Source organism: Tasmannia lanceolata, unplaced genomic scaffold (assembly GCF_043159265.1).
Source record: "Tasmannia lanceolata isolate RefF3 unplaced genomic scaffold, GAP_Taslan_0.1 ptg000023l, whole genome shotgun sequence".
Lineage (NCBI taxonomy): Eukaryota > Viridiplantae > Streptophyta > Magnoliopsida > Canellales > Winteraceae > Tasmannia > Tasmannia lanceolata.
Genome location: NW_027518700.1, coordinates 3,230,068 through 3,257,470, shown reverse-complemented (window position 1 = coordinate 3,257,470; position 27,403 = coordinate 3,230,068). Strand labels below are relative to the sequence as shown.

General features: G+C 41.6%; 3 protein-coding genes across 3 annotated transcripts; 1 reads left to right on the top strand and 2 right to left on the bottom strand.

Annotated features, from left to right (window-relative positions):
• The first annotated feature begins 3,526 nt into the window (after positions 1-3,526).
• On the top strand, positions 3,527-10,649 carry LOC143856638 (mitogen-activated protein kinase kinase kinase NPK1-like). The gene is given in 6 exon segments (XM_077366907.1): positions 3,527-3,771; positions 8,920-9,136; positions 9,183-9,419; positions 9,796-10,124; positions 10,249-10,316; positions 10,546-10,649. Coding segments are annotated over 6 exon segments (1,200 nt in total).
• A 1,028-nt stretch (positions 10,650-11,677) lies between these two features.
• LOC143856184 (G-type lectin S-receptor-like serine/threonine-protein kinase LECRK2) lies at positions 11,678-14,557 on the bottom strand. The gene has a single exon (XM_077366299.1). The coding sequence runs from the start codon at positions 14,531-14,533 to the stop codon at positions 12,029-12,031; it is 2,505 nt and encodes an 834-aa protein (XP_077222414.1). The 5' UTR covers positions 14,534-14,557; the 3' UTR covers positions 11,678-12,028.
• Positions 14,558-21,968: 7,411 nt separating this feature from the next.
• Positions 21,969-24,536, bottom strand: LOC143856424 (G-type lectin S-receptor-like serine/threonine-protein kinase LECRK2). Its single transcript, XM_077366629.1, has one exon. The coding sequence runs from the start codon at positions 24,508-24,510 to the stop codon at positions 22,126-22,128; it is 2,385 nt and encodes a 794-aa protein (XP_077222744.1). The 5' UTR covers positions 24,511-24,536; the 3' UTR covers positions 21,969-22,125.
• Positions 24,537-27,403: the final 2,867 nt, after the last annotated feature.

The following is a 27,403-nucleotide window of genomic DNA, read 5'->3' as shown; positions in this document are numbered from 1 at the left end:
TAGGCTGAGAGTTAAGTCTGCAAACACTTAGAGTCTTTGAGGTGGTTTTCCACTAGGGCAGGTCCACGGTTGGAACTGATCTCCACACCAAATTGGACGCGCCGGAGTGCACCACTGCCGCTCTCTAAGTCTGCAAACACTTAGGCTGAGAGCTAAGTCTGCAAACACTTAGAATCTTCAAGGTGGGTTTCCACTGGGGCGGGTCCTTGGTTGGAACTGATCTCCAAGCCATTGCGGACGTGCCAGAGTGTACCACCGCTGAGCTGTAGAGGTCTAAGTCTGCAGACACTGCAAACACTTAGAGCTGAGCTGAGGAGGTCTAAGTCTGAAAACACTTAGACTCTTCAAGGTGGTTTTCCACTGGGGCGGGTCCTTGGTTGGAACTGATCTCCAAGCCATTGCGGACGTGCCAGAGTGCACCACTGCGCCATATCCTGTCCGGCTTCGGCTGTGGACGGCCAGGCCGGGCAGGTCTTTTGGCATCTAGCGATTGCGCCATATCCTGTCCGGCTTAGGCTGTGGACGGCCAGGCCGGGCAGGTCTTTGAGGTGGTTTTCCACTAGGGCAGGTCCACGGTTGGAACTGATCTCCACACCAAATTGGACGCGCCGGAGTGCACCACTGCCGCTCTCTAAGTCTGCAAACACTTAGGCTGAGAGCTAAGTCTGCAAACACTTAGAGTCTTTGAGGTGGTTTTCCACTAGGGCAGGTCCACGGTTGGAACTGATCTCCACACCAAATTGGACGCGCCGGAGTGCACCACTGCCGCTCTCTAAGTCTGCAAACACTTAGGCTGAGAGCTAAGTCTGCAAACACTTAGAGTCTTTGAGGTGGTTTTCCACTAGGGCAGGTCCACGTTTGGAACTGATCTCCACACCAAATTGGAAGCGCCGGAGTGCACCACTGCCGCTCTCTAAGTCTGCAAACACTTAGGCTGAGAGCTAAGTCTGCAAACACTTAGAGTCTTTGAGGTGGTTTTCCACTAGGGCAGATCCACGTTTGAAACTGATCTTCACACCAAATTGGACGCGCCGGAGTGCACCACTGCCGCTCTCTAAGTCTGCAAACACTTAGGCTGAGAGCTAAGTCTGCAAACACTTAGAGTCTTTGAGGTGGTTTTCCACTAGGGCAGGTCCACGGTTGGAACTGATCTCCACACTAAATTGGACGCGCCGGAGTGCACCACTACCGCTCTCTAAGTCTGCAAACACTTAGGCTGAGAGCTAAGTCTGCAAACACTTAGAATCTTCAAGGTGGGTTTCCACTGGGGCGGGTCCTTGGTTAGAACTGATCTCCAAGCCATTGCGGACGTGCCGGAGTGTACCACCGCTGAGCTGCAGAGGTCTAAGTCTGCAGACAGGTTCTACACTCGGGGGGCCCGTGGCTGGAACTGACCTCCAAACCATTGTGGACCGGCCGGAGTGAACCTCTGCACCGCTGCTGAGTCTGCGCTACAAACAGGTTCTACACTCGGGGGACCCTTAGCTGGAACTGACCTCCAAACCATTGCGGACCGGCCGGAGTGAACCTCTGCACCGCTGCTGAGTCTGCGCTGTAAACAGGTTCTACACTCGGGGGGCCCTTGGCTGGAACTGACCTCCAAACCATTGCGGACCGGCCGGAGTGAACCTCTGCACCGCTGCTGAGTCTGCGCTGCAAACAGGTTCTACACTCGGGGGGCCCTTGGCTGGAACTGACCTCCAAACCATTGCGACCAGCCGGAGTGAACCTCTGCACCGCTGCTGAGGTCTAAGTCTGCAAGCACTGCAAACACTTAGACTCAGGACGCACATGCCTGTCCCGGAGGCTGTTGTCTCGTCTTGTGAAATGACGAGTCTGATTCCGGTCCGGGGGCGTGTGCTCTCTGCCCCAATCCGTCCTACCATTTTTGTCTGAGTGAGATTTCGAACAGCTTTTTCTTGCGGGGTCCCACGGATGGCGCCAAATCTGTTAGGTCTAAAATTGGTAACAGGTTATGGTAGGGCCGGAAGGGCTGATCTGGCACGCCACAGCTGGCGAGCAAGGCGCTTTCCTGTCCTGCACAAGACACATAAGGTCAGAAGGCCGAACCGGGGAGGTTGCTCCGGACGGACCCTTCGACACTCAAGTCAGTATGAGCAGGGGTCATAAGTCCGAACAGCAGAGGACCAGTTAAGTGCCTTGAGTGGTGATTTTTGTTCACCCCCACCTTTGAGCAAGTGAAGGCTATTTATAGTGATCCTGAGCCACCAACCAGGACAGGTGGTAGCCCCTGTGTGGACCAGGTGTCATCCCTAAGAGGGACAGGTGGAAGTCCCCGATTGGTCTAAGCGTCATACCTAGCAGGGACTGGTGTTGGCTTTGCAGTGGTCCCTGTGAGGGCCACGTGTCAACAGCCGATTGGTTGCAGATTTTGGACCCCATCAGTATGGGATGTGCTTTTAGCTCACAAGGTCTTTTGGGAATCAATCTATTTTTCCGCACCAGTAGGGGTAAGTAGCCGGTTCATTAAATAACACGAAACTTTGGGGGTGATCATTGGAGTCATCATCACGGCAACTTATAATTAGTCTGATCTTGAAAAATGGGTGTCTATAGATGCCCCTATTTGGCAAAGGGTACTTGGAACATGAATGCCAAAGCCAGAGAGACATTTTATCAAGGAGGGCTAATGATAGGGGCACAAGCTTTCTTTGGGTTACGATGCATGGGGAATTGCTACCTATAGAGGCAATCTTTAGTTCATTGTATATCTTTGGGTTGGAGCTCAGGCAAGTGCCGACTTGAAAAAATATATTAATAATTTAAGAAAGGTTTAATTCACAAACTATCTGAGAATTGATTCAGTTTGCTCAATTTGCATGGATTGAGGAATTTTCTGGAAAAGTTTGTGAAGCAAAAATATTTCTAAATCCTCTTAGTTTTTTTACACTTGAAAAAAGTACTCAATCCAACCCTATTCAATTATTTTGAAATGGAAATATTTTTTTTTGCGTAGGTCAGCTAGCATTGAACCTGCGACCTTAAGGTAAAACCTTTTATATGTTTCAATTTTTACTCGTCACAAAAGCCTAGATAGCTTTTAAGGGTTTTGCTTGGTGTTTGAATGCCATGTCAGCAAAATCCCTTGTTTGGTTGGTTGCCAATGTAACATTGACATCACAGGACACCACCAGGGTTGAAATATGTGCTTGTTAGTGGGCTGTATATGGGGTTAGTTAGAATGTAGTTATTAAGTGATTGTCGGTTGTGTGTTTTAGGGTTGTGGATGTTAGTGACGATGTGTCTTGTAAGAGGGGAAGTGGTTAATGCTGTGTGCTACCTTTGTACTTGTATTGCAATGTAAATGGGAAGAAGAAAGATAATTTTACAGCAAAAGAAACTTTGTTTCTAAGAGATTCATGGCTCCTCTCGAATCGAGCCATTAGGAGGTCCGGTTGCCTCGAATCAACCTCTCCCCCCCTCTTTTTCTATCTTCTTTTCATTTATTTGTGTTACAGCCAATTAGGCATGTAACAAGTGGTATCAGAGCAGTCGATCTTGCGCCATGGCTATGTCTCCGGAGCTTTTGGAATCCATACGTGATGATTTCCGGCAAATCAAAGTTCTTTTTTTGAAAATGATGGAAGAACACCGGCAATTTGCGGAAGGCTTGGAAAAAATCAACAAAGCGATCAAAGAAATGCGTAAAGATGAAGAAAAGTTGAATATTGAGAGAGCTGAAGTTCGTGTAAAGGAAAATGCAAAAATAGATGGTGGCGGAGATGAAAATTGTATTTCCTTCCACCTTTGGTAGCAACAAATTTGGAAAGCGGGGTTTGAAAGATCATGGTTGTTATTTTTGAAGAATACAAAAGTCCAAAGTTGATTGTATTTTCAACCAAAGTGTGCCCAATAGGATTTGGGACCCCGGTGGAATACAATCTTTTCTCTAACAAATCAACCTTGAGGACAACGGTTGTTTCTAAGGGGGGTGGAATGATATGTGCTTGTTAGTGGTGTATATGGGGTTAGTTAGGATGTAGTTATTAAGTGATTGTGGGTTATGTCTTTTAGGGTAGTGGCGTTAGTTAGTGATGATGTGTCTTGTAAGTGGTTAATTCTGTGTGCTACTTTGTACTTGTATTTCAGAACTTGTATTGCAATGTAAATGGGAAGAAGAAAGATAATTTTACAGCAAAGGAAACTTTGTTTTAAGGAGAGTCATGGCTCCCCTCGAATCAAGCCGTTAGGAGGTCCGGTTGCCTCAAATCAACCTCTCTCCCCGTCTTTTTTTATTTTCTTTTTGTTTATTTGTGTTACGGCCAATTAGGCTCGAACAAGTGTCACCCTTGTCCCCTCCTTCTTAAATGTATAGCAAAATCCTAAAAAAAAAAGTTGAATTTTGCTTTGATTTCTATGGAGTAATGCTTTTTCTCCCCCATCCCCTCTCTCTCTCTCTCTCTCTCCCCATTGGTAATGACACTCCATACCGCTACTCTACGAGGTTGACAACCAAACGTTGCCTTCAACTAGGCAAGTTCAAGGTAAATTCAATGCTTTTTTCCTCTTACACCACTGATCTATAAGTAAGTACTTGCAACCAAACAAGAGTCTGCTTCAATCGACGAAGAAGAGGGATTTCCAGAAGAGAACAACCACCTCAGATGAACTAAAGGACAAAATCTGCTAAAAAGAAGGCCAGTGTGGCTGTTCTCTCCTGTGGCTATTCTCTCCGGCAAAAGTGAGCCTAGCAAATGCCCATAAAAATATAGGTAAAATAATTCTAGGGCCTGTACCAAGCGATGCAAAAGATCAGTTTAATGGCAAAAAAAGGAAATGATATTTCCCCCCCTTCCGATGGATAAAATTATTACAAACCCGATTTGGTTCGCAACAGGATTGATCTTCTTAGAGGGAAGATTGGCCTCTTGATCCACTTCGAGGGAAGGAACAGTCTTCCTTTGTGCAGACACAATTTCTAGAATAATTTCTCCATTCACTGATTTCCATTAACAGTAACTTGTGCTTATATAAAGCACTTTAAGATAAATGTGGAAAGATCTAGAATGATCTTATGATAAGAATATAAATAGCTAAATAAAGATTATCATAATCTAAATTAGTATTCTAATCTATCCTAACTACTAAATATATCAGATCTGATCTTATTCTCCAAAATATCTAATTAATTTATGGCACTCTAAGTGGGACCCATCTAGGCACCCAAACCCCCCCCCCCCCTGTTAACATTATTCTGTAGGTTTCAAAGGCAAAGAAAAACGTTAAAGGGGGTGAATTTATCCTCAAGCAGTGATCCTGCAAGCGGACTCTTCATTGCATGAGGGTTTATGGCTGAATTTCAAGGTCATTTCTTCTGAATTTCATTTCCACTCCCCCGTTTTTTTTTTTTTTTTTTTTTGAGTTCATTAGGTTAAACTTCACAAAAAATGTCAGAATGAAACTAATTCTCTCCTTTGGCAGGAGAGTTTCTTAAACCTCAGTGGTTGAGGTATCAAGCATTGGTGCAAGCCGACCCATCTTAAAAAAATTTGTGAGAATGAAATTGCTCATTTTCTATGGAATTAGATTAGCTCTGATATGATCTTTGCATAGGTTAGGATTTTCCTATTGAAGATCTGTCTGCAATTTCTGTGCTCTTTTGAATTTATTTATCTGAGTAGTATTAACTGAAGCAAATTTATTGGTTTTATCAACAAGCAGTAAGTCACATGTAATATCCTTATGGGAAATGATTTTAGCACTCCACTCTTTTGATATGTAGCGAAAGCTTCTTGTCTTTTAGTTTTTAATTGGTGTTGTCAGAGCTTTTTGGGAAATGTAAATAACCTTTTGACAGCCCTATAAACATTAAAAGGCAAGAAGCTTCCCGCTTCAACGTTTTCCTTTGCCTTTAAAACTTAACGAATAACATTAAAGGAGGGGATTTTATCCGTGAGGGGGGGGTATCATTCTCCTATATCTATGGACTGTATTTGTATTGAAACCCTTATCGTGCACGCTTGTAGTTTCGTAATTACTTGTTTTGAAGATTATAAATACATTAGGAGTGTAATGTATTTATAATCTTCAAAACATTCCTTTGCCATCCCTAAAAAAGAAATGAAGCGCTACTATCGAATTAATGACATAGTCTCATCGATGATAGATCTTATTTAATACACTGTTTATAATTTATTATGATATACATATCACTAACTTCTATCAATTTATATATCCCTAACTTCTATCAAATTTCAGTTTTTTCTTTGGCGCATCAGAGGTGTCTCCAATGCAGAGACACACATGGGATTTTGAGGCTCCCAAGACAGCAAGATAGAAAATTATGTTGCTTTTTCCTCGGAAGCTAAGATAGTTAGGACTTCGTTGTTGCTGATCTCTTTTTACCTTAACAGGGCTAATTGTACTTGTAACCCATATTTTTGTCACCCATGTCTCGAACTCTTGTTTTGAATATATCTTGACCACTTGCACCGTTCCCACCCAACATCGTTTTATACCTGTTTGTTTCTCTTCTATTTCCCTCTTCGCAACCCACAACCACCAGTTCATGTTCTATGAATGGAACTACATTGTTGCTGATCTTCTTTTTTTTTTACACAGAAGGATTATGGTATCCATTTTTTGTTGCCAAAGCCTCTAACTCCGATGCTGAATATACACCGTTCCCACCCAACATGTTTCTAGAAAAGGCTTTTTTCTCTTCTCTATTTCACTCTCCCCAACCAGAATCACCATAGTTGGGCCATCTTTTCAGTTCTCTCCAAGCGATTGCTTTTCCCCTCTCCATGGACCTCCATTGCCCTCCCTTTCTTCAGCACCCTACTTGAGAAGAAAGTATCAGAGGCATGCCATATAAAGTGTATGCATGCATAGGGACTGAGAAGAAAGTATCATTGCATTGCATGGATCAAAGCTGAGTAGCGGATGGCGGTGAAATGTCAAAAGGAATAAGAGTTGAGATATTATCATATAGAAAGTATCATGCATAGGGACTGAGAAGAAAGTATCATTGCGTGACATGGATCAATGCTGAATACTGGACGACGGTGAAATGTCAAAAAGAATAAGAGTTGAGAAATGGGTAACTGGGTATGTGGAAGATGTGGGTATACACCTGTAATTTCAAGTAACAGTCTCTATGTTGCCTCTTGATTTTACTGGATTGATGATATGTTGTTGAATATTTGCCAATAATTATCAAATTTTTATGGCCTGGATTGAAATTTCAAGAACTCTTGCTGTTATGTATGCGCATACACCTAAGAGTATATTTTATTATTTTAGGTTTATACACCTGTAATTTCAAGTAACGGTCATTCTGTTCCCTTTTGGTTTTACTGGATTGATGATATGTTGTTGAATATTTATACTAATTATCAAATTTTTTATGGCCTGGATTGAAAATTTGAGATCTCTTGCTGTTTTGTACTTTTATATTCCTTTTTATCATCAGCTGTTCTTGTATACTGTATGTTTTTCTCCTGATTGCTTTGATTATGCCTCACATTGCCAATGATAATTCTCGGAGAATTTTCAAGTGCATTTGGCTATTAGCAACATGCTTTCGTTACTATACTCGTTGCAGTTTTATCCTTGTACCAATTTTCTCTTAATAAATGATAATGTTTTGAGTCCTGATTAATTTCCCAAAATATTTCCTAGCTCTGCCAACATATGGAGCGTTGGGTGTACTGTTATTGAAATGGCCACTGGAAAGCCTCCTTGGAGCCAGCAATACCAACTAGAGGTACAAAGTGCTTTCATTCATATCATCAATTGATATCAAGCTGCACGAATTTTGTAGCATTTGAAGAGGTTTTTTCTGAACTCAGACTAACACTGACTCTTTCATCCAGGTTCCTGCTCTATTCCATGTTTGATCAACAAAGGAACATCCTGCCATCCCTGAGCATCTCTCTGTGGAGGCAAAGGATTTTCTTGAGAAATGCTTAGCAAAGTATATATTCATAAATGTCTTTTAGTTTGTTCTGTTTCATGCACCATAGATTATGCAATTACCTGAATTGGGGGAGGGTGGTTATTCCCATAAAAGTTAGTTCTGAGTTCTGACAGGACCTGTCCCAAATAAATTACATTTATGTTTGAGCATACAATGTACAACCTAAAGGAAAATCATTTCTTTTTCTAAAGAACTTCCATTAACAACCCATCTTGAGGGAGGCTAATGATGTAGCAAATTCTTTGGTTTAGGATAAAATGTGAGTTGTTAGTTGCTGGAGATTACTTTCAAGTTTCTTCTTTAGTTTTCAACGTAGTGTGGTCCTGGCTTGGTTTGTTTTTTGACTTTTATATTGTCAGCTTGATGATTAATTTTCAAAGGGCCACTTTACAGACATTTTACACTCCTGCATTAAGCCATTCAAGTGATTGTTCTAATATCGAGATCCAAAACAAGTGTCTTATCAACTGTATGGATTTCATTTCCTCTCCGTTTGAGCTCCTTCTAAGGTGTCCTTTGAGACTAACGTAGCATTTTGGCAGGGAACCAAACTCAAGGCCAACGGCTTCTGATCTGCTCCAGGTGATTTCTGAACTGAAAACAAATTTTTTAATCGAATTTAAACAAACTATGTGATAATAAATTTCAATTTCAATAATGGCAATCAGCATCCATTTGTTACTACAGAATATCAGGACCCTCATCCAATATCCTGTGCTTCTGTTGTGGTCAGTATAACTATTCTAAGCTACTTTGAGTATGTTGGTCACCATTTCTTCTCTGCAACTTACCTTGTGGCTGATAGCAGCAATATTGTCACCACCAGGAACATTCTCCAAACTCATTTCCAGTCACATCATGTGTGAATAAATCGTAAGTTTAATGGTTGTCATGGTTGATAATTCTGGGTGTTGTAGAAATATTTTATGGGAGTTGAACACTGCATGGTGTCATGATGACTGTTTTTCACATTGCAGGATTAGCCCAATGGGACCCAGGACAACTGGCAAAAGCTGGAAGAATGTCCATGATGTTGGGAGTGTGAGGTGCTCAACGATATATCCCAAGAAGCTCTCGAGAATCGGATCCGTTTGGGAGACAAGTACCAGTGATGACATGTGTCTGCTTGATGATTTTGAGGTGGCTGGATCAATAAGACCTGACTCTGCCTCAACATTTGATCAGTTTAACAGGGTAATATATTATGTCCTTCAATATGGATCTAATAGTGTCTTAGAAGAATGACAGTTTTAATCCCATGTCGGAGCCCTTAGATGATTGGCCATGCAAGTTCGATGAAAGTCCAGAGCCAAGAGGAATGCCCTCAGAGGACTCTTGTGGGTCAGTTACTGGAGCTGGCAATATCTCCGGAGCATCTGCAAAAGAGGAGAATGGTTTCACATTTCCTTGTGGACCATCGTGCGAAGATGATGAAGAAGTTACAGAATTGAAAATTAGAGCCTTCCTGGATGAGAAGGTATGAATAATTATTGGAGGAATGATAGAATGAAGGGCGCGCGCCCTTGCAAAAACCAACTTCAAGGGGCACCATCCTCATTGGTCAATTTCAGCAAAGTTAGTTTATGATGGCGCCGAAAAAAGTGGATGGCGCCATAAAATGTGGAACGGCTTTGGCTTTTGCTTGAATTAACCAATGGGGGGGCACCCTTGAAGTTGGTTTTTGCAAGGGCGCCCTTCATTCTATCATTGGTCTATTTATTTTATCCTTTATTAGCGCTCTTTAACCTCTACCAGTTTTATCCATTGACTAAGTCATCTGAATGAAGCTTCTGAAGTGTTCTGTGATGTAAATTTTAAAATCCATCTATGATCTGCCCACTATATTATTCCAGGCTTTGGATCTAAAGAAGCTATAGACACCATGATATCAAGAGTTCTACAACATTTCTAATGCCGCTTCTTTTCCGGGTGTTGTTGGGAACGCATCCGACGAAGATGTTACAAGTTGTTCTAAGTTACCTCCGAAAAGCAAGTTATCTCCCAGCAGGCTAGTGAGCAGAACATCACTCCTGCTAGTTGATGATGAAAATACTACATGTCCCGGTAACTGGAGCCGGCGTGTCTCAACTAATGGCGGTGCAAGTGATCAAATCTTAAGAGAAATTCCTTTGCCTCATCTTAACGAATGGGGTGGAGGTCAGCAAGAACCAAACAGCCCAAGGTTTGTTAAATGTTTACTTAGCTTATCTCTCCCTTTACTTAGCATGCCTTGTGTCATGTGCCATGTGCCCTGACCCATCTGATTCTGAAGTCTGAACACTTTAACATAATGATGATGGATACAGTTTTAGCTTCGTGGAGAGGCAGAGGAAGTGGAAAGAAGAGCTAGATGCAGAGCTCAAGAGAGAACAAGGTGTGTTTCAGTTGTTTCCAAACTCCATCTTTTTTGCTTCAGAATCTTGATCAAAATGACAAACAATTTCACAATATTTTTTTAATTTTTTTTGTACTGTTTATATACTCATGCGAGCTGCAGTAGTACAATGAATAAAAGATTCATTTGTTTATGCCGTTCGCTGTTTAAGCTGTTGTGAGTGGCATGAATCTAATAACTGTTTCTGTTTTTTTTTTTTTTTCGGCAGCAATGAAGCGCCAAATCGGTGTTGGTGGGAAAGTGTCTTCACCAAATGACAGAGGTTTGAATAGGAAGAGAGACAGATTAATCTTTACATCGCCTGGCAAATGAATGCAATCGATATATTGTGTTTTCCTAGTGAGGTTTTTGTAATTCTTGCTTTGGCATCTGTACTAATCTATAATGTGAGACTATATATATGATGCTAAATTTAGCTTCTGCTTGGTTTTCCAATGGTTTGAATGCTTAGCAAAGGCCTGAGTTACATGAGGCGAATGCGAATTTTGACTTGCCTGATCTCGACTGTAAAGGGACTCACCATCAGTGATCAGTACCATTGGGCCAGTGGCGAAAATGCCGAAACTGCTTGTGATATCTTTTTTCCGGTCACTGATCCGGCAGCAGAATTTTCAAATTAATGCAAGCATTGTACTTAGTGACCCCTAGCAGTGGAATTTTCCAATTAATGCAAGCAGTGTACTGGAGCTGCCACAGTGGGTTCTCTATATGCTGGCCTGTGTACCTTGAGATTGAGGTTGCTAACAGCTAGCTCAAGTTTGCCTTCATTTAAATTCAATGAGAAAAGGCACAAAGGAAAACACTTTGAAAACGGGATTCGGTTTGGAAAATAAAAATGGGAGTGACATCACCGTTGATTTGACCGTTTTCAAGGTGTATTTATTGCTTTTATGGGGATTTGAGCTCCCTTACTTCGTCTTTTAGTGGACGTGGCTCTGATGGTTGATGCCCGTTTTTTTTTCTTTTTTCACAAAACGGGATCCTGTTTTCCTAGCAGTGCTCATTCACAAACTATCTGAGAATTGATGCCCTTTTCCTGTCCATTAAAAGCAGACCACAATTGTAGTTTCGCAATTGCGTGTTCTGTAGATTTGAAATACATTGGGAATGTAATGAATGCTCAACTCAGAAAGGGTTTCCATTGATTAAAAATGCAAATCTCAGCTGTGAATGCTCCACTAAGGAAGAGTTCCCAATGAGAGGATGTAACGGAGGTTATTCTGTTTTGGAACGATTTGATATGTTAGCAATTTCACGGCTTGTTTCTAATACAGTGTTTGTTTGGATGAGAGACTGAAATAATCCCACGTCCAAGGGGATGGCCTCAAGAACAATAGAGATTAAGGGAGAAAGACAGCTTTTTTATTCATGCTCCAATAGAATATTACAACTTGTTTTTATCAAAAAGATGACTACTAAAAATACTACCAAGATCTCCTCCTGAATATAGAATAGGCTAACTATTAAAAACACCACCAACTGCCACATTCGCATTAGTGTCTTTGGAACTCAGTGATTAAAGCTTCACGTAGCACCTGTTGATTAGTTGAACTTATACTGACAGTGATAGTCCTTTGCTTCAAAGATATCCAACCTATATTCACTGGATAGTCATTTGCTTTCCTATACTCACTGGCAGAAGAGGTGGTGCTGTTATTGTATTTCGAAAGTAATGTAATACAGGGTGGACATCAAGAACTACTTGCAGAAGCTGGAGATGGAGGGATCGGTACATCCGTATTCCCTTCCAACATCAAAATTACATTTTTCATAGAAGGGCGAAAATTTGGTTCGTTTTGAATACACCACAATCCCACCTTCACCAGCCTCTCCAACATCCTCTTCTCCAACTCTTCACTACCCAGGAGTTTACCCAACTCTCCACGAATAAAGCAGCTGTACACCCATTCAGTCAAAATAATTTCCTCATCTGCAACATCTAACTCCACATTCCTCCTACAACATACAAGCTCCAACAACACAATCCCATAGCTGTAGACATCCGCCTTCACTGATATCGGTGTGTTCTTGTTCCATTCCGGTGCCAGGTATCCCCTCGTCCCTCTGACGCCAGTAAAGGTTCTTGTTTGATCTGGCATCAACAGCTTCGCCAACCCAAAATCCGATATCTTCGCAGTCCAGAAATCATCCATCAGTATGTTCTGAGGCTTTATATCGCAATGGATGATATGGGGCTCACAGTCTTCGTGTAGATAGAGTATCCCTCTGGCTATATCTGTTGCGATTCTCACTCTATCAGTCCAATCTAGGCGTCTTTGGTTCTTGAAGATGAGGTTTGCAAGTGAGCCATTGCCCATGTATTCATAAACCAGAAGCCTATGAGAGCCTTCGTCGCAGAAGCCGAGCAATCGGACCAAATTCCTGTGATGGGTTCTTCCTATTGCTCTCGTCTCTGCTCGAAACTCCCTTTCCCCTTCTTCAATCACTTTCTCTAGTTGCTTTACAGCGATGACTCTGCCACTGTTGGATAAGGCTCCTTTATAAACTGTTCCAAAAGCACCTCTCCCCAATTCTTCCTTGAAGCCATCTGTTGCTTTTAGTAGCTCATCGTATGAGAAGACTCGCAGAGCAATCTCTTCTCTTAAGCCAATACTTCTTGCTCCTGCCTGATGTTTGTACCTCTGAACTTGATATCTGTAGATAAGAAAAGCAGAGACTACAAAGACTGTTAAGGAGAAACTAGCAAGAACTATACATACGATTAGAATCTCCATCCGTTGCTTTTTCTTGCTATAATATTTCACCACCTCCGTTGCATTAGAGAAGTTGCCGTTCCCATTTGAGACGTTACCGGTCGCATTAGTAGTAGTTGTGCTACTTCCGATACCGATTTTGATGAAAGTTGTCGTCGGATCAGATAAATCCCTTCTCCCATATAACAGTGGAAGTGTCAATTTCATGCATTTATCATCTTTGAGCATTGCAGCCCCGCATTCACAGTCTCGTAGACACTCATTCCTGCAATCTTCTTCACTGTACGATGGCACAGTATCGTATAGACTCTCTTTCCAAGCCACATTCTTAATAGGCAAAATGTAGTATGACTTGTTTTCCTTGCCGTTACAACCTTCGATACTGATGTTTCTGTCGCAACCCTGAAATCTTTGAACTGGGCCACTGAAATTGAAGCCAGGTACACAAATGCATTGAGGTTGATTATCCATAAAAGTACAGTAGCTGTTAAATCCACAAAAACCTTTGATTGAACATTGGTCATTGTCTTCAATGGCCGACCAACTGATCGACATATTCGAGCTACCATTCCTTTCGAAAGTGTGAGAGTACAACCGGAAATTTCCGTCGGCTTCGATCGTCGCACGGTAAACAACAATAGCATCATTTCTAGAATTGATGCTTTCAGCAACACTCTGTACATTGTCATCACTTGTGTTAACTAGGTATAATTGGCCAGAGTTGTTGAGATAGAGGCTTATATCGAGTCCTTGGTTCCCATAAATTCCAGTACTCCAATAAGCATCTATTTCAGAACTAGAGCCATAGTTTGGGTATAGCACGAGGTTGCCATCGCCTTGCATACTGAGGCGAAACCGTCCGGTACTGTGGTCAGCGTCAGAGAGGCTGGAATGCAAGTCTTGATCGGATGGAAGACGCTGACCTGCTAAAATGGTATCGGTAGGATAATCAAAGCTCTCCCATATGCGACTGGAATTGGAATCATATAGAACAAAATTACCCGTATCGAGCAATGAAGCAGAGGAAGCAGAGTCTTCTGCATCAGTGATATTTTTGTCTAGGCCACCTGGGCTTCTTAGAAGAAGCCAACCACCATGAGTTAGGATCAATGTTGCGTTGTCAGAGACGGGTGGGTCGTCACGGTTCGCCGTCCATACCACTTTCTTGTTTGGATCAGCCTCTAGCCATGTTCCAACTGCGAAGCCATTGCCTTCTTTGTAGAATCCAAAGGCAAAAAGGCCAGAAGGTGAGAGCCATGAAGTGGGTTCTGTTGTGGGGAAGAGAGAAGAGCCTAAGGTTATGTTGGTTTGTTTTGGTTTAGCTATTGTGAAAGGAGTTGCAGAGAGAAAGAGCAAGAAAAGAGAAAATGCAACAGAAGCCATTAGAGCAGTGTGTGGAAGAGAAAAGAAAACTCTCTCTATGTATTTAATTGGGGAAAGGATCATCTCCCTTAATCTTTTATATGCAGATAAAATGTTCATTTTTGAAACAAAGGTTATTGAAACAAGGATGTATCTCCGCGTATTGACTTGGAACACAAACGTGGTTCTCGGCCTCGGTACTGCCTTTATGTAAAGTAGTCTCGGCCCCCTAAATGTGCACTCATAAATCTGCCTATTCTTGTCCAATATAAAGGAAAGGAAAAGTAAGGGAATGGAAATATTGGCCCCCTTTTCTTCCCGAGGCCACACAACATTTTGTGTATTTATGACCACTCTTTGTACACAGTGGGTAGCCCTGAGAAAAAAATGGGGCGAATACATCATTTCCCTTTCCAAATTCCAATTCAACTTGTGTGGGCTTTTTAGGAGTGGACCCATGTTTCCCAAAAGACAGGTGTGTAACATGGTATCCAACTCTTTGTGGGCCCTAATTTATACAATCATATTGCCTGTAATTTTGCAGATTCAATTCTCAAACAAATTAATAATCCAGTTGTGACCCCACATGTTAGCGAACCTGATCAACATAACTGTGTGACACGTGTGTCGGTGGGCGTGCAAGTGAAAAATGGTTCACACCGTGTGAGTGTTTTTATCACATTCAAAGTTCTAATTATATGGTGTAAGCCCTTATAGTCCCTTACTTTTTTCAAAAAAGTACTGTACGGTCCACATGATAGAATGATCCAAACCGTCCATAAGACAGAACACAACGTAAATAGGTTGTTCGCCAAAAATCATTTCCATAGGATGATCCTATCCCTCCGATCTATAGAGATTTCTACAATATGCAGTTCTTTATAGATCGGAGGGTTGGGATCTTCCAATAGAAATAATTTTTGGGGAACAATCTATTTACATTGTGTTTCATCTTATTTACATACGCGACTGGATGACTAGAGGCAGACAAGAAGAAGGAATACTAACTATACTACTCTAAACTAACTAAAATGGGATAGGTTCAATGGAGCTCCAAGCCCCATGGCTTTCCCCTAATCTACACTAATTACAATGATAAGCTAAGGGAAATGAAATGAAATAAACCAAACAAAGAAATGAAAGTTACCTAGGGATTGAGAAACCCCCTAACTCTCCACCAATGGGGGCGCCGCTTCGACCGTTCAGGGCTCCGTCGTCCCAAAACTCCCTAAATGCTCCCGAGACACAAAATTGGGCATACAGTGGCCCACACAAGCTTTCTTGGAAGCCCAAGATTGTCCTCCTTGAGTGCCTCCCCTGCTTGCCTTTTAAGGATGCGGAAAACAAAGCAGATTTGCACAACTTTAGATGTGGAAATAAAATTTTGGTGTTGTTACGATTATGCTCAGGGGTTACAATCGTAAACTCACGATTCTTGCTTTGGGCTACAAGCGTAAATTGGTCAGATGAGTGAAAATTGGGAATGCCCTGGGTATTTGCCGGTTTCCGGGTTTGATGTCGGGGATCTCAGATTGGCTAGCTCGGCGCCTGGTATGCAATCTGGTTATGACAAATCTGAGTTGGTATGGGATGTGCTTTTAGTTCACAAAGTCTTTTGGGAATCTGTCTGTTTTTCCGCACCCGTAGGGGTAAGTGGCCGGTTCATTAAATGACACGAAACTTTGGGGGTCATCATTGGAGTCATCATCACGGCAACTTATCATTAGTCTGATCTTAGTGGGGTGTCTATAAATGCCCCTCTTTGGCAGAGGGTACTTGGAACATGAATGCCAAAGCTAGAGAGAAAACAACATTTTATCAAGGAAGGCTAATGATAGGGGCGCATGCTTTCTTTGGGTTACGATGCATTGGGAATTGCTAGCTATAGAGGCAATCTTTAGTTCATTGTATATCTTTGGGTTGGAGGTCAGGCAAGCGCCGACTTGAAAAAATATATTCATAATTTAAGAAAGGTTTAATTCACAAACTATTTGAGAATTGATTCAGTTTGCTCAATTTGCATGGATTGAGGGAATTTTCTGGAGAAGTTTCTGAAGGAAAAATATTTCTAAAACCTCTTACTTTTTTACAGTCGAAAAAAGTACTCAATCCAACCCTATTCAATTTTTTTGAAATGGAAATATATTTTTTTCCATAGGTCAGCTGGCATCGAACATGCAACCTCAAGGTAAAACCTTTTATATTTTTCAATTTTTACTTTGCACAAAAGCCTAGATAGCTTTTAGGGGTTTTGCTTGGTGTTTGGGTGCCATGTCAAGAAAATCCCATGTTTGGTTACCAATGTAACATTGACATCACAGGACACCACCAGGTTGAAATATGTGCTTGTTAGTTGGGCGTATATGGGGTTAGTTAGAATGTAGTTAATAAGTGATTGTGGGTTATGTGTTTTAGGGTGGGTTATGTGCTTTAGGGTTGTGGATGTTAGTTAGTGATGATGTGTCTTGTAATAGGGGAAGTGGTTAATGTTGTGTGCTACCTTCGTACTTGTATTGCAATGTAAATGCGAAGAAGTAAGATAATTTTACAGCAAAGGAAACTTTGTTTCTAGGAGAGTCATGGCTCCTCTCGAATTGAGCCATTAGGGGGTCTGGTTGCCTCGAATCAACCTCTCCCCCCCCCCCCCTTTTCTATTTTCAATTTATTTATTTGTGTTACGGCCAATTAGGCCCGTAACAAGTGGTATCAGAGCTGTCGATCTTGCGCCATGGCTGTCTCCGGAGCTTTTGGAATCCATACGCGATGATTTCCGGCAAATCAAAGTTCTTGTTTTGAAAATGATGGAAGAACATCGGCGATTTGCGGAAGACTTGGAAAAAATCAGCAAAGCGAACAAAGAAATGCGTAAAGATGAAGAAAAGTTGAATCTTGAGAGAGCTGATGTTCGTGTAAAGGAAAATGCAAAAATAGATGGCGGCGGAGATGAAAATCGTATTTCCTTCCAACTTTGGTAGCAACAAATGTGGAAGGCAGGGTTCGAAAGATCATAGTTGTTATTTTTGAAGAATACAGAAGTCTAAAGTTGATTGTATTTCTCAACCAAAGTGTGCCCAATAGGATTTGGGACCCCGGTGGTATACAATCTTTTCTGTAACAAATCAACCTTGAGGACAAGGTTGTTTCTAAGGGGGGTGGAATGATATGTGTTTGTTAGTGGTGTATATGGGGTTAGTTAGAATGTAATTATTAAGTAATTGTGGGTTATGTGTTTTAGGGTAGTGGATGTTAGTTAGTGATGATGTGTCTTGTAAGTGGGGAAGTGGTTAATGTTGTGTGCCACCTTTGTACTTGTATTTAAGAACTTGTATTGCAATGTAAATGGGAAGAAGAAAGATAATTTGACAGCAGAGGAAACTTTGTTTTTAGGAGAGTCACAGCTCCTCTCGAATCGAGCCGTTAGGAGGTCCGGTTGCCTCCAATCAACCTCTCTCGCCCTCTTTTTCTAATTTCATTTTGTTTATTTGTGTTATGGCCAATTAGGCTCGTAACAGGTGTCACCCTTGTCCCCTCCCTCTTAAATCTATACCAAAATCCAAAAAAAAAAAAAAAAAAAAAACTTGAATTTTGCTTTGATTTCTTGGGAATAATGCTTTTTCTCCCCTATCCCCTCTCTATCCCTCTCTCTCTACATTGGTAATGACACTCCATACCGCTATTCTGCGAGGTTGACAACCAAACGCTGCCTTCTACTAGGCAAGTTCGAGGCAAATTCAATGCTTGTCTCCTCTTACACCACTGATCTATAAGGTTAGTACTTGCAACCAAACAGTGATCTGCTTCAATCGACGTAGAAGAGGGATTTGGAAAAGAGAACAGCCACCTCAGATGAACTGAAGGACAAAATCTGCTAAAAAGTGAGGCTGTGTGGCTGTTCTCGCTTGCAAAAGTGAGCCTAGCAAATGCCCATAAAAATATAGGTAAAATAATTCTATTCGATTTGAAGGCCCGTACCAAGCGACGCAAAAGATCAGTTTTTACGGCTCAAAAAAAAAAGTGAAATGATATTTCCTCCCCTTCTGACGGATAAAATTGTTACAAACCCGATTCGGTTTGCAACAGGATTGATTTCTTAGAGGGAAGATTTCCTCCTTTGTGCAGACACACAATTTCTAGAATAATTTCTCCATTCATTGATTTCCATTAACAGTAACTTGTGCTTATATAAAGCACTTTAAGAGAAATGTGGAAAGATCTAGAATGATCTTATGGTAAGAATATAAATAGCTAAATAAAGATTATCATAATCTAAATTAGTATCCTAATCTATGCTAACTCCTAAATATATCAGATCTTATAATTTATTGCACTCTAAGTGGGACCCATCTAGGCACCTAACAAAAATCCCCCGCCCCCGTTAACTTTATTCGTTAGGTTTTAAAGGCAAAGAAAAACGTTAAAATGGGTAAATTTATCCACAAGCAGTGAACCACTCTCACAGAAACCGTTAAAGAGGGGGATTTTATTTGTTTTTTTTTCCTGGGGGGGACCCCAAAAAAAAAAACCCACGATTAGGTTTTCCGATTAAGTCCAAACTTGATGACGAGAGTATTCTGCTAGCGGACTCTTCATTGCATATGGCTGAATTTCGAGGTCATTTCTTCTGAATTTCATTTCCACTCCCCCGTTTTTTTTTCCTTAGGTTAAACTTCACAAAAAATTGTAAGAATGAAACTAATTCTCTCCTTTGGCAAGAGTGTTTCTTAAACCTCAGTAGTTGAGGTATCGAGGATTGGTGCAAGCAGACCCATCTTAAAAAAAATTGTGAGAATGAAATTGCTCATTTTCTATGGGATTAGATTAGCTCTTATATAATCTTTGCATAGGTTAGGATTTTCTTATTGAAGATCTCTCTGCGATTTCTGTGTTCTTTTGAATTTAGTTATTTGGGTAGTATGAACTGAAGCAAATTTATTGCTTTTATCAACAAGCAGCAAGTCACATGTAATATCCTTATGGGAAATGATTTTAGCACTCCACTCTTTTGATATGTAGCGAAAGCTTCTTGTCTCTTACTTTTTAATTGGTGTTGTCAGAGACTTAGAGCCTTTTGGGAAATGTAAATAATCTTTTGACAGCCCTTTAAGCACTAAAGGCAAGAAGCTTTCGCTGCATATCAAAAAAGTCAGTGATGAAATCATTTCCCTTTACTTATATATCTATTGAGTGTATTTGTATTGAAACCCTTACCGTGCACGATGGTAGTTTCGTAATTGCATGTTTTCAAGATTTGAAATACATTAGGAGTGTAAGGAAGCTCAACTCAAAAAGAGTTCCCATTGAAGAAGGAGGTAAATCTCAGCAGTGAATGGCTCAACTCAGGAAGAGTTCCCAATGAGGGGACTTAACAGAGGTTATTCTGTTTTAGAATGATTTGATCTGTTGCGAACTTCAGCTTGTTCCTTTGAAACTCGAGACTAAAGCTTTCCCAGCACCTGTTGATTAGTTGAACCCATAGTTGCCATAGTGGGAAACAGGTGCGAGAAGCAATGTGGGAAGCGAGAGGTTTAAAAAAGAGAGAATGCAGGAAGCGAAAGTCTCTATAGAAACTAAAGAGAGAATGTATGGAAAGCGACATTGAAAGTCAATATGAAGCCTGTAATAAATCTAATTTGGTATTTTACTTTTGGTAAAACCATTCCTTAGACGCCCGTTTCAAGGATGTTCCTCGTAGCCTTGTTGCATCATACATTAATGACCTCTTTTTGATAAACATGGTTCTATCTTGGTAATGCGGCATCATTATGAGGGATGCTGGGAAGGACCTTGACACAAGATTTCGTCATTTTCTTGATTATAACAAATACTGGTTAGGTAGAAGTGGTGGTACGGCTGTTGTATTTTGGGCATGTTAATAGCACTCCCTTTTTTATTATTTCTCAAACTGATGATTTACAAGAACACACACAAGATAATCTCTTCAATAAAGCAATGTAATACATGGTGGATATCAAGAACTACTTACAGAGCATCTGGAGATGGAGGAATCGCTACATCCGTATTCCCTTCCAACATCAAAATCACATTTTTCATAGAAGGGTGAAAATAGGGATCGTTTTGATACACCACAATCCCACCATCACTAGCCTCTCTAACATTCCCTTCTCCACCTCTTCGCTACCCAAGAGTTTGTCCAACTCTCCATGAATAAAGTAGTTGTACACCCATTCAGTCAAAATAATTTCGTCGTCTGCAACATCTAACTCCACATTCCTCCTACAACACACAAGCTCCAACAACACAATCCCATAGATGTAGACATCCACCTTCACTGATATTGGCGTGTTGTTCCATTCTGGTGCCATGTACCCCCCTTATCCCTCTGATGCCAGTAAATGTTCTTGTTTGATTAGGCATCAACAGCTTTGCAAGCCCGAAATCCGATATCTTTGAAGTCCAGAAAGCATCCATGTAGACAGGGATGCCGAAGGTGTGAGTGTTGGACGAGCATCAGTGCCCGAACTGATAGAGGGATCCACAATTACCAGGGGGGGGGGGGGGGGGGGGGGATCCATGACGACAAAAAATGACTAGGAGAAGGACACCCACACAATCGGAAAAATACAATGAGGAAGATAAGAGTGGAACCAATGAGTCAGAGGAAAAATATCATATGGCGGCTCCGATGACGAAGAAAGGGCATAAGTAGAGAGCCATAAATGTCAAGGATCAGAGTCGCGAGTAAGGGGAGAGAATCACACAAAAGGATCTAAGACATATGATAGGGTTAGGATTTTTTATTTTTTATTTTTTTGGTGTTTTATATGGTGTATGCATGGTATTAGGGTTAGGGCTAGAAAATCCAAAAAAGGAAAGAAGAGGGTTAGGGTTCACGGTATGAGGGAGGTAGAAGTGGGGAAGGGGATTTATGGGATGGGGTGGGTCACAGCAAAGAGGAGAGGGTAGGGAGACTTGGAGGAGGAGGGGGGTGTCGCGGGATGTTGGGGGGTTACGGCACGAGGGGGGTTGGGGTTTACGGCGGAGGGGGTGGTTACGGCAAGGGGAGAGGGGGAGGCATGAGTTGGGAGGGAGGGGGAGGAGGTTTAAGGCAGAGGGGGCGTCAGGATGAGTTGGGGGGGAGGAGGGGGGGTTTACGGCAGGGGGGATATCGGGATGAGTTGGGGGAGAGGAGGGGTTTACGGCAGAGAGGGGAGGGGGTGAGTTGGGAGGAAGAAAGGGGTGTCGCGGTAGGGAGCAGGGACCATGAGTGGTTACGACAGAGAAGGGAGGGGATAGGGGGGTTGTTACGGCAGGGAAGGGGGTCTGGGGAATGGCAGAGAGAGAGAGAGAAGGGGGAAGGGGATGGTGGGTCAATGGTGGTCCATAGGGATTCGAAACCGGGCTCTGATACCATGTTGAGAGAGGAGAAGAAGAAGAGAAAGAGATAAAAGAGAGTGAGTTGGGAGAGCTCCCCCTCACTTATGTATTTATATAAAAGTGAAGAAATATACAAGGACGATTATACCCTTAGTGTAATTACCCATTCTAACATCCTTCATTAAAACGAATACTGGTAAGGCATACTGGTAAGGCAGAAAACGATGGTTCCATTATTGTATTTTGGGCATGTAAATAGCACCCCCCTTTTTTATTACATGACATATTAAACATCCCATTTTTCAAACTGATGATTTACATGAACACGAGATAATCTCTTCAATAAAGTAATATAATACATGGACACATGGTGAACATCAAGAACTACTTACAGAAGCAACTGGAGATGGAGGAACTGGTACGTCCATATTCCCTTCCAACATCAAAATCACACTTTTCATGGAAGGGCGAAAATAGGGTTCGTTTTGAATACACCACAACCCCACCATCACCAGCCTTTCCAACATTCTCTTATCCACCTCTTCGCTACTCAGGAGTTTATCCAACTCTCCACGAATAAAGCAGTTGTACACCCATTCAGACAAAATAATTTCCTCGTCTGGAACATCTAACTCCACATTCCTCCTACAACACACAAGCTCCAACAGAACAATCCCATAGCTGTAGACATCCGCCTTCACTGATATTGGCGTGTTCTTGTTCCATTCTGGCGCCAGGTACCCCCTTGTCCCTCTGACGCCAGTAAAGGTTCTTGTTTGATTCGGCATCAACAGCTTTGCCAGCCCAAAATCTGATATCTTTGCCCTCCAGAAATCATCCATCAGTATGTTCTGAGGCTTTATATCACAATGAATGATATGTGGCTCACAGTCTTCGTGTAGATAGAGTATTCCTCTGGCTATATCTGTTGCGATCCTCACTCTATCGTTCCAATCTGGGCGCCTTTGGTCCTTGAAAATGAGGTTTGCAAGTGAGCCATTGCCCATATATTCGTAAACCAGAAGCCTATTAGAGCCTTCGTCGCAGAAGCCAAGCAATCGGACCAAATTCCTGTGATGAGTTCTTCCTATTGCTCTCGTCTCTGCTCGAAACTCCCTTTCCCCTTCTTCAATCACTTTCTCTAGTCTCTTTACAGCGATGACTCTGCCACCGTTAGATAAGGCCCCTTTATAAACTGTTCCAAAAGCGCCTCTCCCCAATTCTTCCTTGAAGCCATCTGTTGCTTTTAGTAGCTCATCATATGAGAAGACTCGCAGAACAATCTCCTCTCTTAAGCCAATATTCCTTGCTCCCAACAGATTTTTGTTCCTCCGAACTCGATATTTGTAGATAAGAAAAGCAGAGACCACCAAGACTGTTACAAAGAAGGTAGCAAGCACTATACATACGATTAGAGTAACCACCCGTAGCTTTTTCTTTCTATCATTAGAGAAGTTACTGTTCCCATTAGAGTTGTTACCAGCCGCATTAGTAGTAGTTGTGCTACTTCCGATACCGATTTTGACGAAAGTTGTCGTCGGGTCAGATAAATCTCTTCTCCCATATAACAGTGGAAGCGTCAATTTCATGCATTTATTGTCTTTGAGCATTGCAGCCCCGCATTCACAGTCTTGTAGACACTCATTGCTGCAATCGTCTTCACTATATGACGGTACAATATCATAGAGATCTGATTTCCAAGACACATTCTTAATAGGCGAAATTGAGTATGCGATGCTTTTCTGTTCATTACAACCTTCCATACTGAAGTTTCTCTCGCAGCCCTGAAACGTTTGAACTCGGCCACTGAAATTGAAACCAGTTATACAATTGCAATGAGGTTGATCATCCATAAAAGTGCAGTAGCTATTAAATCCGCAAAAACCTTTGACTGAACATTGATCTCCATCTTTAACGGCTGACCAACTGACCGACATATTCGAGCTACCGTTCCTCCCGAAAGTGTGAGAATACAACCGGAAATTCCCGTCAGCTTCAATTGTCGCACGGTGAACAACATTACTATCATTGCTAGAATTGATGCTTTCAGCGATACTATGAATATTGTCATTGCTTCTATCAACTAGGTATAATTGACCAAGTTTGTTGAGATAGAGTTGTATATAGGGTCCAGTATGGTAAGTTTTAGTATCCCAATAAGCATCTACAGAAGGTTTAGAGCCATATTTTGGGTATAGTACGAGGTCACCATCGCCTTGCATACTGAGGCGAAACCCTCCGGTACTGTGGTCAGTATCAGAGAAGCTGGAAAACAAGTCATGATAGGATAGAAGTCGCTGACCTGCTAATATGGTATCGGTCGGATGACCGAAACTCTCCCATATGCTACTGGAATTGGAACCATAGAGAACAAAATTACCTGAATCGAGCAATGAAGCAGAGGAAGCAGATTCAGCTGCATTAGTGATATTTTTGTCCGGACCATATGGGGTTCTGAGAAGAAGCCAACCATCTTGTGTTAGGAGCAATGTTGCGTTGTTAGAGAGAGGTGGGTCATCTCGGTTCGCCGTCCAAACCACTTTCTTGTTGGGATCAGCCTCCAACCATGTTCCAACTGCAAAGCCATTGCCTTCTTTGTAGAATCCAAAGGCAAAAAGGCCAGAAGGTGAGTGCCATGAAGTGGGTTCTCTCGTGGGGAAGAGAGAAGTGTTTAAGGTTATGTTGGTTTGTTTTGGTTCAGCTATTGTGAAAAAAGTTGTAGGGAGAAAGAGCAAGAACAGAGAAAACACAGCAGCAGCCATTAGAGTAGTGTGTGGAAGAGATGAGAAAGCTCTATGTATTTAATTGGGGAAAGGAACTGTGCACTCCCTTATATTGACAATGGGACTGGTCATGTATTTAATTTGGGAAAGGAAATCTGCATTCCCTGATATTGACAATGGGACTGGTCGCGTTTGGAATTGACTGTTGATGATCTTTGAATTGAACCGGTCTAACAGTTGATTTGAAAAATATAAGGGCCTCCTTGGATATCTATCTCAGAGAGTGTGAAATAAGTAGTCAGCGGGATTGGATTTGCTTGGAACTTACCTTGGAGAATAGTGGTAAGTTATCCAGATTCCATAGGGGTGGTAAAGAGTGTCATTACCAGTACAGCGAGAACCGTAAGATATAGACAGAGAGCATCATTCCCAGAAATCCAAGCAGGTGTTTGACTGATGTGGCACTCAAATGGCAAGCAAAACTCCTAAGCCATCCCGGCTTTTGTGCAAATATAAAAGGATAATGATATCATCACCACCATGATTTAATATACCCTTGTAAAAATGGGCTGAAAGTGCGCCCCCATTCCTCTAAAAGATTGAGGTGTCCTAACTCAAGGGTGCCCTTGCAAAAATGAGCTGAAAGGGCATCCTCATTTGTTACAAGTCTTTATTTTGCATTTAATACTCTTTGACTTGCAGCCATCATAAATGCACAATGGTGACTAGTAGCCAATGTGGGTCCCCTTTCGGCCCATTTTTGCAAGGGTGCCCCTAATCTAGCATTTGGGTCCATAATGCCTATAGACTTGGAACAAAAGCACGGGTCCATAATGCCTTCATGGAAGTCGTCTGATAAGTTTGGGAGAAAGACTCTTGATGATCCTTCATATTCACAATGGGCCTGGTCATTTACTTAAACGTGTTTGGAATTGACTGTTGATGATCTTCTAGGAATTGAACCAACCTTTAACAGATGATTGGAAAAAATCCAAGGGCCTCCTCTTTGTATAACTTTTAGAAGTATTTTGCATATAATCTTCTAGAGTAATGCTAGCTAACGTAAGCCGACCCTTTGGTTTAGCTTGCCACAGCATCACAGTGACTTAAGCCAACCCTTTGGTTTAGGAAAATCAACAAAAAAGATTTAGATTTGGATTTCTCACATTTGCGGTTGAGATTTGGAACTGGGTCAGCTCCTTAGATTTCCAAATCAGCTACGACAGTGGAAAAAAAAAACTCCAATTTTCAAATCTGTGAAGACATTATTTGGAAATCAATATTTGTAGCAATTACCTTCACCCTTGCTGTCTTCAACCTTGTTGCCGCAGCAGCAAGACGTCCCTCCCCCGCTCTCTCTCTCTCGTACAACATCAGCATGAGGATGATTGTTGTATTTTGTATCCAAATCCAAATACAAAAATGTTAGGTATCCAAGGCCTAAAAGTATTTTGCATATAATCTTTAATGCATGAAACTTATTTCCATATAATTTTATATGCAAATAAAATATCATTATTGGAAAAAGGGAGTGTCATTATTGAAACAAGGGAGTGCGGATATCATTTCTCAGTCCATTGACGTGGATCAAAAACGTGGTTGACGGGGGCCATGGTGGGGGGGTTAAAATCAACTGGCATTCTCAAGTCGTCCGATAAATTTGCGCCCTTAAATCTCCCCATGCGTCCCCCCTCATAGGGGCGTCTCTTGGCTAATAATTGCATGTTAGGTGATGTGTCACCTTTAACCATTTCCTATATTAAGCCAAAATCTACAAAATAAAATAAAGGGTGAAATTTTGCTTGAATTTCTTGAGAATCATGCTTTCTCTTGTTTGAAATTCTTGACAATTATATGCTCTCTCTATCAGTAATGACACTACTTACCACTATTCTCCAACGTAAGTTCCAGGCAAATCCAAAGCTTGTCTCCTCCATGTTGACTACTTATTCTGCTACTCTCCAAGTCTATTTTGTGGTGTGTTTGGATTGCCGGAATCAGGAGGTAAAATCAGAATCGTATTCAAAATTGCCTGATTCCACGTTTGGACCGTTTGGTTCAAAATAATGAACAGAATTAGGGAACATACTTGGCATCAGATTGGACTCATAGGCAGAAAAAATGTTGGAATCTGTTTCCACCCCAAGAGGTGGTATTCTGATTCCACCCCTTCATGGAATGAAACATTGATTCAATTTTTTTATTTAATTTTTGGGTTTTGCTAACGAGTGCCCTAAAGGCACTTGTTAAGCATCATTTAATTGCCTTTGGGATCTTGAATTGACAGATACATTGAGAAAAAAATCTTAAAACATTTATAAAAGTCTAAAGGGAAAAATACACTTACACCTCCTGGGGTTTCTGACACATTAATCTTAACCCCTAATGTTTAAAAAGTTACGAGTAGACCCCCTGTGGTTTCAATTTGTGTAAGGTAGACCCCCTCAGTTGACGGTTCATCCACAGATTGAAGGGTTAGGATGATCTTATGGAGCTGATTTTTTGGGCACACCCTATCTATGCCAGGGCCCATCAAATGAACGCTTTGGATCATCCAAACAATGTGGGCCCACTGTGTTTTTGGATTGGATTCGGGTATGGGTTTCGGCCCACTACCAAAAACATAGTGGGCCCACATTGTTTGGATGATCCAAAGCGTTCATTTGATGGGCTCTGGCATAGATAGGGTGTGCCCAAAAAATCAGCTCCATAGGATCATCCTAACCCTTCAATCTGTGGATGAACCGTCAACTGAGGGGGTCTACCTTACACAAATTGAAACCACAGGGGGTCTACTTGTAACTTTTTAAACATTAGGGGTTAAGTTGGTTGTGTTAGAAACCACCGGGTGTCGAAGTGTATTTTTCCCAAGTCTAAAAGTAAGTGTAAATTCAAGTTTCCAAGGGCAATTAAATGATGCTTAAGGCACTTG